The sequence below is a fragment of the Equus quagga genome, chromosome 8 (genome assembly GCF_021613505.1).
Source record: "Equus quagga isolate Etosha38 chromosome 8, UCLA_HA_Equagga_1.0, whole genome shotgun sequence".
NCBI lineage: Eukaryota > Metazoa > Chordata > Mammalia > Perissodactyla > Equidae > Equus > Equus quagga.
In genome coordinates, this window is record NC_060274.1 from 87668064 (window position 1) to 87688576 (window position 20513).

General features: G+C 36.7%; 1 protein-coding gene across 3 annotated transcripts in view; it reads right to left on the reverse strand.

Annotated features, from left to right (window-relative positions):
* Positions 1–728: 728 nt before the first annotated feature.
* The window catches only part of KBTBD2 (kelch repeat and BTB domain containing 2), a 20926-nt gene continuing 1141 nt past the window's right edge, over positions 729–20513 (reverse strand). For 2 of the 3 annotated variants that reach the window (XM_046669672.1, XM_046669670.1), the window contains exons 2-4: positions 10520–11034; positions 5570–5735; positions 729–3442 (exon numbers count right to left, since the gene is read on the reverse strand). In XM_046669672.1, the coding sequence (XP_046525628.1) occupies positions 1907–3442; positions 5570–5735; positions 10520–10689 (1872 nt within the window). In that variant the 5' untranslated portion in view covers positions 10690–11034 and the 3' untranslated portion in view covers positions 729–1906. Of the gene's footprint in view, positions 3443–5569; positions 5736–10519; positions 11035–20310; positions 20450–20513 lie in introns of those variants that run through there. The other variant, XM_046669671.1, reaches the window with a different exon arrangement.

The window sequence follows — 20513 nt, forward strand, 5'->3', positions numbered from 1 at the left end:
TACAGCACAGGGTATCAGGGAAGCATTCACTCAAAAATTGCCTTAAGCAGATCTTGAATACAGAGAGCCACATGGAGAGTTGGGATGAAAAGACCATTCTGAGTAGAGCAAGTAGCATAGGCAAAGGCAGCAAAGTATAGCAAAAGCCTGATCAGAAGTTAAGGTTTGTGGGAAAACAGTTTAAGATAAGGCTGTAAAGGTAATTTAAAGCCAAATTACAGAGAGCCTTAAATGTGCTCAAGAATTTGGACTTCATGCAGTTAAAGTTTGTAAACATGATCAATAATGTGTTCTGGGAAGACTGGTAATCTAGAATCAAATCCTTATATTTAAGGCCTAAACCAATGGTTCTCAATGGGATTGCAGAAAAGCAGCACCAACGGTGCTTTGAAAGATACTGTTGCTGGGTCCACCCACCAGAGACTGGTTCCTTTTGTTTGGGATGAGGCTCAGGCATCATTCTAAGCTTTTAAAAGTACCCAGATGAAGCTACTAGGCAAATAGGGTTGAAAGGCATCACCTTTGATCTGTAGTTTGTTGATATGGTAAGGCTCAATCAGACAATAAAAAGGGAAATATATATATTTTATACCACATCTGCTATGTATGTGTATGTATATGTCAAGCAAAAATTCTGAAAAAACCACCTGTAACAAGCTAACCTGACCCAGTAAAATTAAAACTAAAAGCAGACCATTACACCATTCTCATCACAAAAGAAAAAGATATTGAATATATACAATTTATTTAATAAATTAATGTCATTCAAAATACAGTGCCAGAACATTATGCAGCTGAACATGCTAGTAATGTTTGTCATGAAGCACCTGTGCTCATGTTAGATTGGCGGCACCCCGCTACTGCTAGTGGTTCCTGGGATTAATGCCAGAGCAGCACTAGTTATCTGCTCTTCTGCACAGCTAGTGCAGAGAATTCCTGAACAGTTCACCTTTCTAATCCTACCCCCCCACACACACAACAGGTTAAAAAAAACACACCCTGACAGCTAACAGGTATCTATACACAATCACTCTACAGTAATGCTTGTTATTAAATTAAGATGTAATGACCTGGTTAACCCACTCTAGATCTTTAAGATGGAGAAATACAACAGCAGCAGGTAGTTATATGCATGAGCCAATGTTAATGTAATACAGAAAGTGGAGGCATTTACTGATTAAAGCTCCACACAGACCCGCACAATGAGGGACTAGCAATTCTTATTGCAAGCCCAGCAACTTAAGTCCACACCTGATAAATGACCAGCTGATTGGAAGACCTGTATTCTAGATAGACAAGGATAAGTTAGTGAAAAGAGAATACATGCACCTACTAGTACAGTTAGACTGATCCTGCAGTCATAGCTTCCCTGTGCAATACCATAAAATGGAAGATCTTCCTCAACTCTAGGATAGGATTTAGAAAGCATTTCTATACCAACATGGACATTATTAGTGTTAAGTGCAGCTGAATTAATTACACTGAAAAAACCGTATTCCAGGACTTCAGAAGAGAAGCACGGGAATGAAATACATATGCTAAAATAACCTCAGCACAATTTGCGATATACCACACTAGGAACAGGAAACTACTTTAATTAGTGAACTCTCTGAACTGTACATACACAGGGCTATCAATGTTAGATAATCCAGATTCTTATGCTCTCATGATACACATAAAAGTTTCTCAATTATTGGATAATCTATTTCATATTATGGAAGCATATCTTTCTGTAAGACTCACTGATATATATTATACTGATGCAAATATTAAGTAGGGCATAAAAATAAAATTTATCAAAGATAGATTTTTATGTACTCATATTTAGTCCTTTCATAGCCTCTCTTGCTTAGCAAAGAAAATGACAAAGCACATAGATCAAGTGTGCACCCCCTGAACTCCCCAACTAGACAGGTGGTAGTGCAACCATTTCTCCATCCAGTTCAAACTCCTCTGTCCCATCCGGTGAAAAAAGATACGTTGGTGGTTTCCATGGAGATTCTTCAAGGCAGGATGGATACAGCTTCCCCACAGTGCATCGAAAATCTCTCCCTAGGTCCCACAGTACACGTTCAGATATATGCTGCCGCAGAGACCACCGGTCAAGTTCCAGATCATATTGGTAGGTGACATACTTAGCTCTCTCATTTAAGTGGGTTTCTCGCATAAACACACACAGAGAATTTGAGATTACAACAGCTCTAACACAGGGGTCCGAGTACCTCTTAGCAGGGATGTTGGCTGCCATTTTCCACTCATTTTTATTCACATCATAAATTTCCACAGTTACTGAAGACCCATCTACAGTGCCAGAGGGGAGTCTTATGCCAGAATTGGTAGCAATGTGCAACCCTCCAATATAGAAAATTTTATCACCAAAAGCTGCAGCTGAAGCAAAAGACCTGCTAGTCTGTCTCATGGCCATTTCTACCCATGAATCAGACCTTGGAAAATAACAGTACATGAGGTTCAGTGTCATCACATAAATGCAGTCATGAACCACAACTGCTGCACTCCACTGCCAAGCACAAGGTAAAGGGCTTACCATTGTCCACTCATCCTTCTCAGTGTCATATCTTTCTACGGTCCTCCGATTAAGTTCTCCACCTACACTATCTCCTCCAATTGCATAGATATAGCCTTCACAGCAAACCAAAGATGGCTTTATGCGGACGAAAAGCATTGGAGTCTTTGGAAACCAAGTATTTTGCTGTGCATCAAACCAATAAAAGCAATTCACAGTTCTGAAGGCAGTCTGAAGTTTGCTTGTTTTACTGTGATTTGTTTTTGTGTTTTTCAGAGGAACTTGACCACCTGCTATATAGATATCATTATCGGGAGTTACAACAGTCCCAACCTTATGCAAATCAGCTGGGGGGCTGCACAGCTTGTAAACTTTTTCTGCTTGGGGGCTGTAACAGACAGAAGAGTAAAGACTACAAGGATTTTCCGAAGATGCTTCAATGAAAATCATCATCTCCTCTTTAGTCATTCCAAGTCTTGGTTTGAAAAACTTGGGCATGGACTTATACAGACCTTGAACCACCACAGACTTATCATTGGGTGGCAGACCTTGAAACCAAGCTCTCTGTGTTACTTCTGAAAGTGCATCAATTCTGATTTGGCTAAGAACTGAAGACAAATACTGGGATCGTGATTCTGTGTTGTACTCTAGCCACAGCATAGCAGCTTCGCGAACTGTCTCCTCCTTTTCTACATTTAAATTGTCACTACTGAGAATGTCTATCAGTAGGTCATGTGACAGCTGCATGAACGCTTCCTGGTGATACACAGCAGTGAACTTGTGTTCCACCATTCTTTTAGCACTTTGTTTTAATTCCTCACAACTGAACAGATCAGCAAAACTCAACAGTCGAACACAATTCTCTGCATTAATTTTTTTAATTAAATATTCTCGACAACGTTGCAACACATCTTCTACCTAAAATGGGAAGGAAAAAAAAGGCTGATAAAAGGCAGGATAGACAAATTTTATTTTTATGTAAGACTCAGGTATATTAATCAGAACCCTATACTGTAGTTTATATTTTTAGATATATATGTTTGGGCTAAGAGGTGTCATCTTCCAGTAATAAATCAGAAGACAGAGCCCAGTTTTGCATTTCTTCTTCCTGTCCACTGGCCTACTTAACTGCCCTATTTAGGAGCCAGTACTATAACATTAAATAGGCTCTTAAAAAACCAAATAGCCTTAAAGGAACAGTAAGGAAATTCATGAATAAGTTCTATACTTTTCTAGGCTTTAAAAAACACATAATTGAGAGAACCAAATGAAAACAATGTAAATACATCATAGTAAAAGAAACGATTATTGTGGACTAGCTAGAATCCAGTTTTCTCAACATGGACAAGACCTATAAAACCAGAAAATCATGCACAGTGACTAAGAGTAGTTATTATTTGCCTTTCTTATCTAGTGAAATATGATAACCAAAGGAACAATAAACACATTTATATGCAGTCATAATTTACTACATTTAAATGACCCATCTTAGCCACTTTTACGTTATCTAGATCTGTTTTTTCTTAAGAAGGAAAAGTAGATCTCAGTTGAATCAGAAATGCTACCTACTAATAAATACTATGCAACATCATAGTGGTTAACTAGAAGCAGTTTAAGGTGCAAAGCAAGATTCCTGGATTCAGTGTGTACACAACAGACAAGTAGCTTTACTTCTCTAAGCCTCAGTTTTCTCTTGTGTAAAATGGGGAAATTCTTACAAATGATTATTGTAAAGATCAAATAAGAAGCCATATAAAGCCTTAGTACAGTATCTGGCATATAAAAATATTATCATTTCATGTGGCTAATAGTGAAATTCATGTTGGCAGTCACAAAATGTCCTATCCCAGGTTTGCCAGGGTGACCCAGTTCAAGTGGCAGTCTTGTTTTACATTTGGACAAGCATAGGCATATGGGTTTCACTAACATGCTGGAAAAAAATTATAAAGTACAGTGCCACTATTTACAGTAGCAAAGTGTCCTGGAATTCAAATTTCTTAAAATTCCTCAATTTTTTAGTAATTCTAAAAAACATTGCTTTTAGTTCCTGGCTTTTAAAAAGGTAATAAAAACTTACAGGCTATAGAAAATGCTTACGGTAGGCATTTCCCTCTTTCAAGTTTGGATTGAGGATGTGAATGTCTTTGACTCTTAAAGCACCAGGAAGATACCATGACCTCAATTTCTCAAGAGTTACGGGTACAGCAGGATACTGCACAATTTTATGTGGAAAAAAACCAGTACAGAACTAAAAAAGAAGACAGCTACGTAAGGCAAGGACTGAGTTCTGGTTCCTAAAGTTACACTCATATACTGGTGTTCAACCAAGTGTCATTCACATCCATTCAGCACACATTTATCAAGTACCTACTAGGTACCACGAAGTGTGCTTCCAAACTTTAACCTTTAGTCTGAAGGCTCTCCCTTTGAAGAAATTTTCGGTTTCTGAAATACAAAGTGTTATTCCAAAGCAGGGGAAAGAATGGGGAAAACACTTTATATTCCTCTTAAAATTGAAAAAAATTTTGAGGGGAAAATACAGAGTAAAAATTTATCGATGTAAATATATCAATCATCACTTTTTATTTTAGTTTAACTACTTTAATAGCTCAGTATGGTCACATGATACTACAAATATTCAAATTTGGTAATTTCCATGAGAATCTAGAAATTTTCTATGAAAAGTAACACCATCAAAAATTAGTAGATCTAAGCTTTTAGCAAAAAATTTTGAAGCACTTAAATTTAATAAACACTGTTAAAAATTGCTTTTACTTGAAATCTAAATTCTCGGGTAGACAGAATATGAAACCAGTATAAAATTTACACCTACCTTATTAATTAAGTTCTCATCATAAAACTAAACAAGGTTACTGGTTCATCAAATTCTATTCTGGTTTTCTCTTGCATATTTTAAAAACAGAAGAAAATTTTTACCTTCCTGCAATAAGAAAACTATATAGCTGTAAGACATCACTGATGAAACAATGTTTCCTGAGAAAATAAACCAGTAAATATATATTACTGAAAGAAAAAACTGCTTACCTGCAGAAAGCAAGCTGTTTCATAAAGCTGTTCTACAGTGCTGTCATTCATTGCCAAGTTACCCGTGTATGCGTAAGTTATTATTATCTGTAAGGTGGCTGCATCCACATTCCTCAGGTGTACGTGTGTCTGTTTGCTTTCACTTAGTCCACTCATGAACATGGCTCTACAGGAGGGGAAAAACAAAGCTTACAGGTTTAGCATAAAACAAATGTAGAGCTAAAAAGAAAAACTGCATAATGTGGGATTTTTATTTAGGGTATTTACTGATGGACAACTTAAAGGGAACACTTTTGAGGGAGACAACAGAAAAGTACAATCTAGTGCCAAAGATATATACCAAATTATTCCACTCTGCCACCCTGAATGAAAACATCAAAATTCATTTATTCCTTATATTGATACAATGGAATACTATTTAGTAATAAAAAGGAGCTAAGTATTGATACATACTACAACACAGATGAACCTCAAAAAAAAATTATGCTCAAAGAAGCCAGATACAAAAGATCACATATTATATGATTCCATTTATATGAAATGCCCCCAAAAACAAATATATAAAGAGACAGAAGGGAGATTAGTAGTTACATAGGGCTGTAAGAACAATGAGTGACTTTAAATGGGTACAAGGTGATGGAAAGTTGCAAATTAGATTGCAGAGATGGTTGTACATCTCTTTAAATATACTAAAATTCATTTTAATTGTATGCTTAAAATGGGTGGACTTTATGGCATGTAAATGATATCTCAATAAAGTTAAAAATTGTGGGGCCAGCCCACTGCCACAGTGGTTAAGTTTGCATGTTCCGCTTTGGCAGCCCAGGGTTTGCCGGTTCAGATCCTGGGTGCAGACACAGCACCACTTGGCAAGCCATGCTGTGGTAGGCGTCCCACACATAAAGTAGAGGAAGATGGGCATGGATGTTAGCTCAGGGCCAGTCTTCCTCAGCAAAAAAAGAGGAGGAGTGGCGGCAGATGTTAGCTCAGGGCTGATCTTCCTCAAAAAAAAAGGTTAAAAATTTAATTTACTCAAATGATTTCCTAAAAACATGCAGAATAGTTTCCTAAAAATTTACTGTATATAGGAAACCATACTGGAAAGACAATTAGCATTATGGAGAATACAAAGTAGAAAGCCCATATAAAGGGAGGACGAAAACGCAATGCAAAGAATATTATTGCACGCATGGGAGAGAAAAGCCTGTAGTGATCAAAGTGGTTATCACAACAGTCACTAGCCTGGGCCCCTCAAGGACAAGATGAGGAAGGCACTCAAAATGGATGAAACAGTGAGTGAGAGTAGAACATAAGAACTGTTCTCTCCAGGGGCATGGCTGAACATAAGGGCTTTATGCAGGAGACTGGAAAGTGAACTGGAAAGATAAGTGGCACTCAAATCACAGAGGGCTTTTAAAATGAGACATAGGAGTCTGAGCTTTTTCTTGTAGATAAGTGGAAAACACTGAAGAGTTTTGAGCATGGTATTATTAGCATAATAAAATATATTCTAGGATGAATACTCTGTACTGACAGACCTCAAGGGTCAAAGGCTAGAGATCAAAATACTAGTTACGAAGCTACTGCAATAATCTAGATCAGAAGGAAGAACCTAAGCTAGGGTGGCAGAAATGGATACAAAAGCTATTACAAACAACTAACAAGATCTGGTGATTTTCTGAAGATAAGGAAAGGGATAGAGTAGGAAATACGTAGGGGATAAAAATCAAAGCTACCTGTTTATTTTCAAGCAAAGACTTGAAAAAATATTGTGAACTACTGAAAAATTCCAAGGTCAAGGAAGAAAGTTAACGCTGGGAAAAAGGTGAGTTAAATTTTGGATATATTTAATTTGAGGTAAGGACAGTTGAATCAAATGGAAATAATACAATAATCAGTTAAGTATTTGGTATTAGTGGAACTTCAGAGAAGGTAAGGCGTTAACACAATGGACTGTGAATTATCTACAAAGTGATGTGTTCAAGCCAAGTAAGTTACCTGAAGGAGAGTGAAAAAACTAAAAGAAAAATCCACCCAGAATCCCAATGATCAACCTGAGGGAGAGTTCAATAAGGATAAAAAAGAGAAAAGAACGACAGAAAGTTGAGAAAGATTCGTCAGAGAAATAAGACCAAGCAGGCCAGTACCATGCTACTCAGGGCAAGAGAGGTGGGGTGTCAAAAACTGGAGTGATGGGGCTGGCCCGGTGGCCGAGTGCTTAAGTTCATGCACTCCACTGCAGGCGGCCCAGCGTTTCATCGGTTTAAATCCTGGGCGCGGACATGGCACTGCTCATCAAACCACTCTGAGGCAGCGTCCCACATGCCACAACTAGAAGGACCCACAACGAAGAATATACAACTATGTACCGGGGGGCTTTGGGGAGAAAAAGGAAAAAAATAAAATCTTTAAAAAAAAAAAAACTGGAGTGATGGGTAACAAACACTGCAAGAGCAATTAGGTTGTCACTGGTGACTTCTGATGTAGCTCAGAATGAGCAGTGCAGACAGCAGCTAAACTTCACGCAGCTGGGGAGGGGAGGAGAGGCACAAACAACTTCAATCAGGGCAGTTGATGACTATCTCCCGAAGAATACAGGATGGCTATAAATAAACCCAACCCAGCAATGGAGAGCAGGAAGTATTCTGGAAAAACATCCAAGACATAACATGAAACCCTTAAAAAAACACCTATTGCTACTGGCTTTACCTGTTTGACATGGGAGAATAGGAGATAACTAACAGAAATCTGAAAAAGAAATATAAGAGCTCCAAGTAAAAACGGAAGATTTAGGGGTCAAGTGGTTTTATGTCTATTCCAGTATAGGTAGTAACTTGGAAGAGGGAGTAGGGCAAGGAAACAGCTGACTATACAGATGACACCGAGACTGGGTATTCTAGACTAGTTTATGATACCAGAATGATGGACTTCTGGGAAGGAACTGTGCTTCCTGAAGACCAAAGACAGTAGAAGCCTAGCCAATCTGATCACGAAAATTTTAAACAGACATTTTTAAGAAACAGCAAATACTGAATTACATAATATTATGACAGGCTGAAGTACCACAGTATAAGAGGTGCTCAGTAATTCTCAAATAATCTCTCATTTAGGGTCTAAAATGAACTGTAAATGTTACTAAGAAGCAGAAACTACTATTTCAGAGGTTCTTTTGATATCAGAGGTTCTATTGATATCAGAGGTGGGATGGAACTGGTAACTCAAACTTCAAAGGAAGAACGTATCTAGTTCAAAAGGCAAATTTTCCAATAGTAAATTTCTAACGGTAAAGATTGCTAGTAGCATTATATGCAAAGATAATGAAATCTATAAACCTGAAAGCAGAATCCAGTTGAAGAACATCTAGGAAAAAATCAAATTATTATTGTGGGAGCATGTGATAATTTACCCAACCCAGAGAAAAAATATATATGGGACAAAAAACCTACTCTATGAGTGCTTTCATTTTGTGCATTGTAAAACCGGCCCAGACACAGGATTTTAAAGATGAGTGTGACTTTAATCTCAGACATGTATGAGACTCTTCTTTCTACTTACTGTTATTCCTACTTCTTATTACCTGATTCACTTTATGCAGAATATATTATCTCAGAAGGCCAAGGATGCTAAAGAAGGGAACTAGCTAGTAATAAGGAAATAATAGCAGCCTTAAAAAGGTTGTATTAGGGGCCTGCCTGGTGGCGCAGCAGTTAGGTTCACACATTCCCCTTCCGAGGCCCGGGGTTCATCAGTTTGGATCCCAGGTGAGGACATGGCACCGCTTGGGAAGCCACGCTGTGATAGGCGTCCCACGTATAAAGTAGAGGAAGATGGGCACAGATGTTGGCTCAGGGTCAGTCTTCCTCAGCAAAAAGAGGATTGGCGGGAGACGTGAGCTCAGGGCTAATCTTCCTCAAAAAAATAAAAGGTTGTATTGTCTTTAAGACTGTAACATTAATGAAAAATTTAAGTTTCTTGGTCTTCAGGAAAACCAACTCCAACCCAACCAGTTAAGATAAATAATAATCTCAGGGCTAGAGAATTTAAAAGAACTGTGTTATTACCTATATAGTCACAAATAAACTTAAATAGGAAAGAAAAAAAGGAAGATACGTAAATAAACCTATGTGCTACTTGCTGATAAAGACAATAATACAGAAAATATTACAGATAGAGTTTAAAGCGACAGAGTTTCTGCATAGCTTTAAGTTAGACTAGATGACTGCTAAGGTTATTATCACAAAAGATTCTACCCTTTGATTACAAATGTAAATCTGAAAATCCATAACTAAGGCACAAAGTCTTTCCAATAATGGGTAATCAATTTATAATTAATGGCCATTAAAAAGGGAGAGCTAATGGGCCCAGGGATTGACTGAATCTGTAACCTCAAATTCGTAACATCATTTACTAAGCCAATAGATCTGAAAAAACACCCTGAACATCACAATCATTTGGGAAGCTTTTTTTTTTTTGAGGAAGATTAGCCCTGAGCTAACATCTAAGTCCTTAATATGTCTATACAGTGCCAATTATCCTCTAAAAGTTATTATTGAGCCTACTGTAACTCTTAAATTTATAAACAATGACCAGTTTTCTAAATTTAGTATTTTAAAATCTCAAGGGGAAAATTACTCCATTTGTTTTTCTTTCTCTTTTAATGGAAAAATAGTATTCTGAATCTTTTTGCCTTCCCATCATTAAAATTTTAGTTAATTTCAATAAATTTCTTGTATTTAAATCCTTGTAAAATTTCTTTTACTTGTCCCTTACTTATACAGGCAAGGAAGTGATTTGGTAAATACCACATCATGCAAATAAAAAATTTAAGGAAAACATTAAGATATCTATTTTTTAATTTAAATAATGTTTAAAAGAATTCCTATTAAAATATTAAAATAAGGTAACATTCTGCATTTGAAATTACCAACTAACCAAGATTAAAGCACTTACCTAAAATAAGAGCTACATGTTGCAAGAACCATCTTATGACAAGGGAATTCAGTGCCCTCAACAATTAACACTATGTCAGTAAACAACTGCTGTTCATAAAACAGTTTTAACTGTTCCAACAAGGATACAGCATATTCAGTATTGATCTGCCTCTCGTCTTGAGTGGACATGACTGTATTCCATTAAAATCTCCCAGCACAGATTAGAAAAGTCAGTCTTACTGATGGAAGGTCAAGTGAATGCCTCAGTAATAAAGAAAGGAGAAACTCTGCTTGCTGTTATCTGCAGCATTCAGAACCAAGACTGACACATTTACTAATGAATAGTATCTTGTTATAGGCTTAGAATCACTCCTAGGTCATCCTGTGTTAATTAGGTTCTTGAGAGTTTTTCAACACAGTCTGCAGACATCTTGCTCAAATTTGCAATTGTTGTGCAGCTCATGAGTCAAAGAGAGTAACAAACGAGGTAGATTTGGTGGCAACATCTTATGTTCTGTGGATCCTCCGGAGAAACTAAAAAGAAAAAAAGTTCGGTTAGCGTATCTAGGCCAATACATTTTTAGAATACGTTTAAAATGGCAGACTTAAATATAAATAAATTATATTTATTTGAAGTTCAACTTTAGACATTACCAAAAAAATAAAACATGAGAAAAGCAACATTTAAAAAATCTCTTACCTTTAAAACAAAAAACAGGCTGAAAAAAATTAACATTTCTAATTTTAAGTTAACTTTTTGTCTACTAAACAAAATATAAACATTCTAGAAAATAAGGAGCACATCAATAAGCATATATTTTTAAAGTTCTTTAAAAATAAAATAATTTAAATTACCAGCAAAACTATATCTGCTAGTTATTTGTTTAGTAGCAATATATGACCACAATTTAAGAGGAAAAAAAATTCCTTTCTCTTGCATGGAGATTCTCATTTTGGGGATATACTCTAGATGTATTAGCAAAGGTTTTATATTTAATTTAAATTACTTAAACTATTTGGCAAATAGATTCAATCTATTTCCAAAGTATAAACTACATATTTTTTAAATTTGCCGTTCGATCCTGTAAGGGAAGTATATGCAATATTCTTTTCATAGAGTGGTTTCCTCCTAGAAAACTTTATAAGAGCATACAATTTTACTGGGGGGAAAAACATAAAACAGTTTAAAATAGAGAGACGTGTTCCTACATGGAAGACTTCATGTTATACAAATATGAATGTTCTCCAAAATCTGTAAATTTAACGCAAATCCAATCTCAATCCTATTTGCAGAAGATTCATCTGGAAGAATGAACAAAAGTTGCCAAGATATCTGAGGGAAAGAAAGGGCAAGTTTTTCCTCATGACTCTAATCAAATATTAAAATGTATTACAAATCTAAGGTAAACCCAAGTAAACATAAGAAATTAGATATGATAAACATGGTATTTCAAATTAGGAAGACCGGCTTATTTCAACAAATGATGTTGGAACAATTGGCTAAATACTCGAAAAAAAATAACTTAGGTTTTAGTCATACTGCATATTGCATACCACTCATCAAAAGAAATTCCAGCTGAATTAAAGTTTAACTTTAAAATGTTATTTGGAAATCAGTATTTACAACATACAGCAGAGGAATTACAAATTGGGAAGAGGGAAAACCCAAAGGGAATGCCAGTTACAGTTAGCTAAAAACTATCACCTCTTTTCTAATTAAATGACTCTCAGTTCCCATAACAATAAAGTGCTGTTGACATGAAACATATGAATGTGACCATCATTGGAACCACTAATACTTTTTCTCACCAAATATCATCCATATGTCAAAGAGAAGATCACATTGTACTTCCTGCCAAACTATACTATTACACAAACTGCTAACTTGATACAGACCGTCAAATTTCCAGCCAAGTTAACTACAGAAGTAACTAAAACAGGTGCAAAGGCAGAGTGACACTTTGGGTCATTTAAGGTAATGACTTTGCTCTTCAAATCTGAAAGTTACACTATAAATCTAAGTTCTACCACTACAACCTCTAAGGCTAACAATACCTAGTATCACTGGCTATTTTCACATATTAATAATGCAGCAAGGCCTAGTATTAGTGAGGGTGTAGGAAAATGAACATTCTTACACAGGAGTGTAAGTCAACACATACCTACAAGCTCTTATTTAAAACTCTTGGAGCTAGATATATTCTGGAATTTAGAACTTTTCAGATTTTATGGAAATAATGTGGTACATATACTATGTATTACAAGACTCTCTCAAAGAGTCTGGAGCAGTACTTCATAATTGAACATATTACCATACTCGTGGCAGGAAATATGAACAGTGTGAAAAATAATACTATAAATAGCCTCATGTTACTTCAGGTCAGGTTTTGCAGGCAAAGTTTTTTTAAAAACTTGATTTTAGCTTTCTGAATTTCAGAATTCCAAGTGAAGTATTATAGAAGATACAATATTTGGCACTGTAAATGCTCACTACCTCTATCTATCAATTCTACCTCTAGAAATTTATCTTGCAGAAATGCATGCATTAATAAACTGAAAGTCATAACCTCAGCTGCAGGACCCCAAATCGTCGCCATCCATATTTAAACCAGGTGACAGGACTTGGCAGCTGGGACCAGGATGGATTTGGATCACACTGCCAGATCCCAGAATTCCTTGCAGACTAGCTGTACAGGCTCACTGTGGATGTTTGCAATGACTATTTTGGGCCCCATTTAATTTGTTACGTTGGTTTTACTAGATTTGATTTTTTTTAATCATATACTGAAACTGTATTAAAACAACTGAAGTCTGCTTTTAGAAAATTACACAGTGAGCCAACTTTATGTAATCCTCATTATCACTGAATTATACACCCCTATTTCCCACCCCTTCATTTGTAATCTAGGGTTCATTTTCTTCCTGATAAGGTAATTTTTATTTAGGATATCTCAATATTAAAATAGGCAGAAAAAGTAGATCATTCAGATAAGTAAATAAATGAATAATTTAAATAGATCTGTATCTAGGACAATCCAAAACAAAACTATCATTTCTCTGGGAACATAGACTTCAAAATGTATTAACTAAAAATGTGAAAAGCTGCAAAGTTGAAGATCATCAACCAACAACCTTCAAATGGCCATAACATGAACATATTCTGTAACAAGATTCCTTCTCTCCTAAAAACAAAACGTGAAATCAATACTCTAAATACTCTTAAACATGTCAAATAGTCTGTACCAGTGATTTCAAACATTTTACAAATTTCCCTTTCTAATGAATATATCGTCATATATCATTCTGTATCACAGCTAAAATTAGCTTCAAAATAAGTCACATCCTATTATCGGTAGAAGTTAGCATCCTCAGATTGAGTGATTATTAGGTATCAAGGAAACTGTTTCCTTAATTTTCTACTATAAATTAATCACTATGATAACTTAACAAATGTTTATTGAGTATTTATCAAGTGCTGGTCATTGTACTCTAAGTACTCAAGACTGAGAGTTTGCCAACGACTAGAGCTCCAAAATACCAAGTGCATTTACTTTTAATACAGACTACAGCCAAAACCATGACTATCACTTAAAAACAGGGTGTTTTAAAAACTAATTTTTCTAGATAAACTCAAAAGCCAAAAGAGGGAGGCAAATGAGCGAAGCAAGTTGGGTATAAGAAACATTTTTCTTGAAATCTAGCTGCCTTGATCTTCATTTCCAAACTTTCAATAGAGACATAAAAGTCCAAGAAATTTTATTCTTTACCATAAGAAAAAGTGCAGTACAAGTAAAACGAACAAAAGAGGTAGTTGGCACTTGGTCTCACTGCTAACAGTGGTTCACATTGCAGAGGAAGAAAACTTAGTTAAGATCTATTTAAACCTTCTAGGTTTTATTAATATACGCAAGGATTATCTAATTTAAAAAAATCTTTCAAAAGGTATACTACAAAGACAAAATATTTTAGGCTTTGCAAGCCATAAAATCTCTCTCCCAAATGCTTAACTCTTGCTGTTGTAGTCTGAAAGCAGCAAAAGACAATACGTAAATAAATGGACATGATTGTGTTTCAATAAAACTTTATTTACAAAAACAGGCTGCAGGCCACATGTACCAATCTCTGCTTGAGACTGCTTCTTGATCAAATACTAAGTCAGTGACCTAAAATGCCTAACTCAAGTTGTTTTTCTAGAAGAATGTTTTCCTTTCAGATCACAAAACCAAGGAAAAAGCACAAACCTTAAATGCTTGAAAGTTGAATTAAATATCATGCTTCGTTGATCTAACCTGTATATATTCTACTTTTCAACTGAAATATTCTAATGTCTTTTATCTAACCACATAACTGCTTTCCCCACCTACTGGAGGTTCAGCGGACTTCTGAAACGCTTTTTCTTTTATCTAGTTGAAGCATGCTTTATTAAAGTTTAAAAAAAAAAAAAAGACATTCCTCTCCAAGATAATTTGTTGGGGAAAAACCCACAATGAGAAAAGACTATTATAGAGTGAAAAATACTATTCAACTACAGCAACATCTAGATATATTTGAAAAACACGTATATAAGAAAATGCTTGTGTAAAGTCATTTAGTGGACACACAGATTCATTATATGAACGAAGGGCCAGAGACTGGGAAATGACTGTTATATGCCACAATTCCTGGTAACTGGCACTTCAAGCTTAATAGGAAAGTTCTATCTTCTAAAGCTGGTCATTGGAGCATATTCCACAGTGAAAAATGCCAACTAAAATAACAATTAAATGGGAGTCATACAAACATGATATAATGAAATTCAGAATCTAATAAAGGGCAATGTACTTTGATATAAAAATTATGGATACTCTTCCTCCTATTTCTAAGTTCTGGGCTCAATTCAATGTTTTTGATTGATTTGCTTAATGGCAGAGAATAGCAGGATAGCATGAGAGCCTATCTTCTTCTCTCTACCCACTGACTTTTTGTAAATAATAGGGAACAAAGACCAAATTTTTTTTTTTTTTGAGGAAGATTAGCCCTGAGCTGGCATTTGCTGCCAATTCTCCTTTTTTTTTCTGAGCAAGACTGGTCCCGAGCTAACATCTGTGCCCATCTCCCTCCACTTTATATGTGGGATGCCTGCCACAGCATGGCTTGACAAGCAGTGCATAGGTCCGCACCTGGGATCCAAACTGGCGAACCCCGAAGTGGAACTTAACTGCTGCGTCACCAGGCTGGCCCCCAAGACCAACTTATTTTTAAATCTAAGGGTTTCCTATAAATGTAGGACATTTATAAATTAATTGAGATTGAGAGGAAAAAAGAAAAAACAAAAGTTTTTGTTCTAATACATCTTCTCTAGGATACCCAAGCCTCCAAGGTGAATTCTACCACACAAAATAGTTTCAAAACAAACACTGTTATTAACTGATTGTCAGGATTAAATCAGTCAGCAATCCATAGTAATATATAGAATTCTACTTAAAGTCTGAAATACTCCTTATGGAAAAACTATTTCAACAGGTTTTCCTCCCTTAAATAGTCAATGTGACTACAAAGTAAATCTTCATAGAGCTAACCGAATTTTTCACTTTCACGTAAAATCAGAAATGTAGAAAAACCCAACTTCCAAATTACTTGTAATCAGGCAGTTTAAGTCCTCACTTCACTTTCTTATAGAAGTATAAAAAGGCAGGGGCCAGCCCAGTGGTGCAGCTGTCAAGTGCGCACGTTCTGCTTTGGTGGCCCAGGGTTTGCCGGTTCGGATCCCGGGTGCAGACATGGCACCGCTTGGCACGCCATGCTGTGGAAGGTTCCCATGGATAAAGTAGAGGAAGACGGACACAGATGTCAGCTCAGATGTCAGCTCAGGGCCAGTCTTCCTCAGCAAAAAGAGAAGGATTGGCAGCAGTTAGCTCAGGGCTAATCTTCCTCAAAAAAAAAAAAACTATAAAAAAAGTGTTTAAGCCCTCAGGCCGCAAAACCCAAAATATGCCCAAAAGTATATCTGCAAGGAAAAGTTACACAAAGTAAATACTACTGTAACACTCATAATTAAAGAAATAATAGTTTAGTAATAAATTTTACATTCATCTTATAAATTCTGAATATTGATATTAAAAGAATAGAAACCAAGAATAATTGGAGAAAGGCTGAAATTTTAAAAAATAACTGAATAATTTTAAAGGTTTCACGGGTTGATGGCAGTGGTTTTTACTAGGGTAAAGGAAGGTGTCTAATTTCACTTTTAAACCTAGTTTTCAATCCCACAGGTGTGTCATTTGTAGCACTCTTCCAGTAGCTACAGAAACACAAAAGAAGCAAACCAAGCTTTTCCAACATTAACCAAGCAAGACCTGGATGATCAAGGAAAGAACAAAAGATTAAATAACTACTGAAAGTGAAAATGAGACTGATTATAGCAATTAACTGGGCTGTGTATATTAACTGAAAGGCAGACAAAAAGATGATGGGGAGGAGGCTGTGAACAAGGATTGCACAGAAATTATACAGTAGGGATAAAACAGTGATAGAGAAGAAGGGCAGTGGGCTACAGGTCATCATCCGCATGAAGCACTTTCAAGTTGTATATTACTAACGTAGGTGATGCTTCATCTTTTTTTTTGTTTTTAAACATTTTATTTTTCCTTTTTCTCACCAAAGCCCCCCAGTATACAGTTGTATATTTTTAGTTGTGGATCATTCTAGTTGTGGCACGTGGGATGCCACCTCAGCATGGCCTGAGGAGCGGTGCCATGTCTGTGCCTAGGACCTGAACCGGTGAAACCCTGGGCCACCGAAGCGGAGTGTGCGAACTTAACCACTCAGCCATGGGGCCAGCCCCTCATCTTCTAATGCTACAAACCTCAATACAGAAGATTGAAAACTTTTGTTGGAAATGATTCAAGGCATTCTGAACGTCCAAAAAATTAAGTATCACCAAAAAATTAAGATCTTGAACTGTGGGGCCAAACTACTTGGGTGGAAAGCCCAATTCTGCAATTTATTAGTTGCCTGACCTTTCATAAGCTATTTACTTTCTGTGCTGTAGTATGCTCATCTGTAAAATGGGGGATAAAAGTAGAACTCTGTTCAATGGATTAAAGATTAAACAAGTTTCATAAAGAGCTTGGAACAGTGCCCGACACACAGCACTACTACATAAATATCTGCAATTATTTTTATTAACATGTTCACTAGTCATACTTTTGATAGCACTTTCCCAACTTCTGAATCTCCATACCTATACCAGGTCTAGGGGCCCCAATTACCAGGTCTCAGCACTCAAACACAGTTCTCTTATACCCTGAGAGAATAGTTTTTTAGATAAGACAAACTCATTCAAGGCTTTTAGGGAGTATTTTGATGGTACAAATCATGAAACAAACTAGTTCAACAAACACTAATCTTGAGAAGGCTGATGCCTGTGCAGAAAACAAGGTTTTCTTCATTTCACTGAGGAGACAGGTTTCTCCTCTGGGAGAACAAAACATTGGTGCCAGAAACAGTTTGCTTTCAAACTTATCAAAACCACCCTAACAGTTGGGAACGTTTGGAAAACCACTTGGTCTTTAGACTGACTGTCAACCACTACAGAGAATTTTTTGGAGTTGTGACAAACATCAAGTAAAAAACAAACACCTTGCCTTTTGAAGAATTTATCAAGTTTGATAAATTTCGGTATAGCTTCCCCTACTCTAATCAAATTCAGAGCTATGGTCTATTCCCCTGTGTTCCCCTTTCCAACCACAGAGAAAAGGCTCCATCAAGTTAATTACGCTCACTACCCTAAGTAAATTCAGGTCACAAGCATAAGCTTCTGTACTACATTATTATTAATAAGTTATCTCACTTTTAAAAAATTAAACAAGAACATAAAGGAGATGCCATCTGTGATAGACATGTGTAGTATGTTCTTTTGATGTGGCTATTGCTTTTCTTCTTTTCCTCCCAGCTCTGCACGGTGACTTAAGAAAGCTGGAGAAATAGAGGCTAAAGCAGAATTGACCCCAACTTTTTCACTGGGATTTCATTTTCCACCAAGTCAATGATTTTTTCCAATCACAACAGCAGAAGAAAATATTTCCCAGATGTTCAAACATACTCATGAGGTCATTAAGGGTATAGCTACTTAATAGTGATTAGGGCTACTGAAGTTTCTCAGTTTCTTTAAAAAAAACTAAAAAAAGGTAAACTGAGGAATACTTAGAATTCTCTGCCTACAATGGAAGGTGTTATATGTCACAACTTGTCACGGGTATGGGAGTGGAACACAGAAAGAGAAGCATCTCTCATTAAATGACTATATTTTCCCCCAAATCTCCTATAATAATCCCTTCTCACACAGAAAAATCTAGGTGCTGCACATTCCTGGCAAGGGAACCAGGAGTAATCTTCACATACTTAAAAAGTGGATTTGAAATCCACTGTTATTTCTAATACTATGAGTTATTTAAATACCACTTGTTCTATTTAAACTCCCCAAAACTGAAAACGACAAGGCTGAGATATAATCGACTTTGACATTTTCATTCACATATTTTATGACAGCAGGACCAATCCTTTTTCCTGGTCTTCAGAATGTGGGCAAGGAGAAAAACAACTCTTTTCTAAATAACTGTGTACAATCTTTGGGAAAATCGATGTCTCTTTTGGCTTTTAAGACTACATTCAAGTTTCTAGGAATTTACGATCCACCTTAAACACAGTGTTCAATGTTTGGATCTTATGAAACATCTCATTATTTCCATTAACCAGGAGAAAGAAAACCTATGAAAGTGTGTGGACCCGAGTACTACGACATCTCTACCCCCGCTCATCTCCTTACAGGCCCCGTGAATAAGGTTAACAAATTTTATGGCAATGCTTCTTAACGAGAGCAAAAAGAGAAGAGTTACAGCACTTAAAACTCTTCCTACCCAGTATGTGCAGAGAACACAGCACTATGTGGACAAGCGTGGACCATGAAGCATGCTCAACAGAAATGCCACGGTCCTGCAGAGTTCACTGACACACAACCACCTCTTCAGGATTTCAGGGCCCAATTTAAAAGAGCTTCATTAAGCACTCGACCAACAAAAGATCAAAGTGAAAAAGTCAGCTTAACAATAGCTGGCAGCCAGCTGAAAAGAACAGCAAAATTCCACACCACCAAGCCTAGAAAACAACTGACTATAGTTCGACTTTTCAATTTACTCTACGTTAGGAAAAAAAAGTCCTTCTGAAACAACGTCAGGGAAAAAAGTCCTTACCAAAGGTTAACTAAAATAAGTTACGACGGCAAGAACTTTGAAGTTCATACTACTCAAATTCAAAATTCGCAACTCAGAGGAGAGGGGAAAAAAAACCCCACCCCGTTAATTAGTTGCTTCAATAGAAAATATAATTTTGGTCAGACCACATTGCTGACAGGGTTTTCTTTCTGAATGTCTGAAAGCTCGGTGAGCCAGACATACAGATTCATGTATAAACAACACGTGACCAGTCCCGCACCCTACGTTTTCGTAAAACTAACCGATATAGAAAATATTTCACACAAACACACCCTTTCAAAGTTAATTTTCCATTCTGGATTCTTTCTCCATTTTCACTGATAACGGACAATTCTAGAGATCTGGGGCTCGTGCGGAGGAGACGCCTCTCCCTTTCAGGCGGCTGGCTATAAGAGATCTGAGATTGCTAAACCAGAAGAACAAGACGTTAAACCAAAATAACTGCCCCGCATCAAACTAAAGGATATCCTTCTACTCCACGGTTTCTCAATTCATAAGGAGGGGGAGGTGGTCGAGTTCAAGTAAGTTCACGATTTCACAGTCTCAAGTAAACACGTACACAATTTTCCGCTTCAAAGGGCAGCTTCTGCTTTCTTTTTAAGATCATTCCTAGATCATCAGGGGACCCCCACGTATCTAGACATCTCTCGGGTACTTCAGAGCTACCAGGAGAGAAGAAAAGCCGCGGAAGGGCCGGCCCTGCTCCGGCCCACCACCTCGCGAGCGCGTCGGGAAACAGCTTTCTTTGGGCCGGGCCAGGGC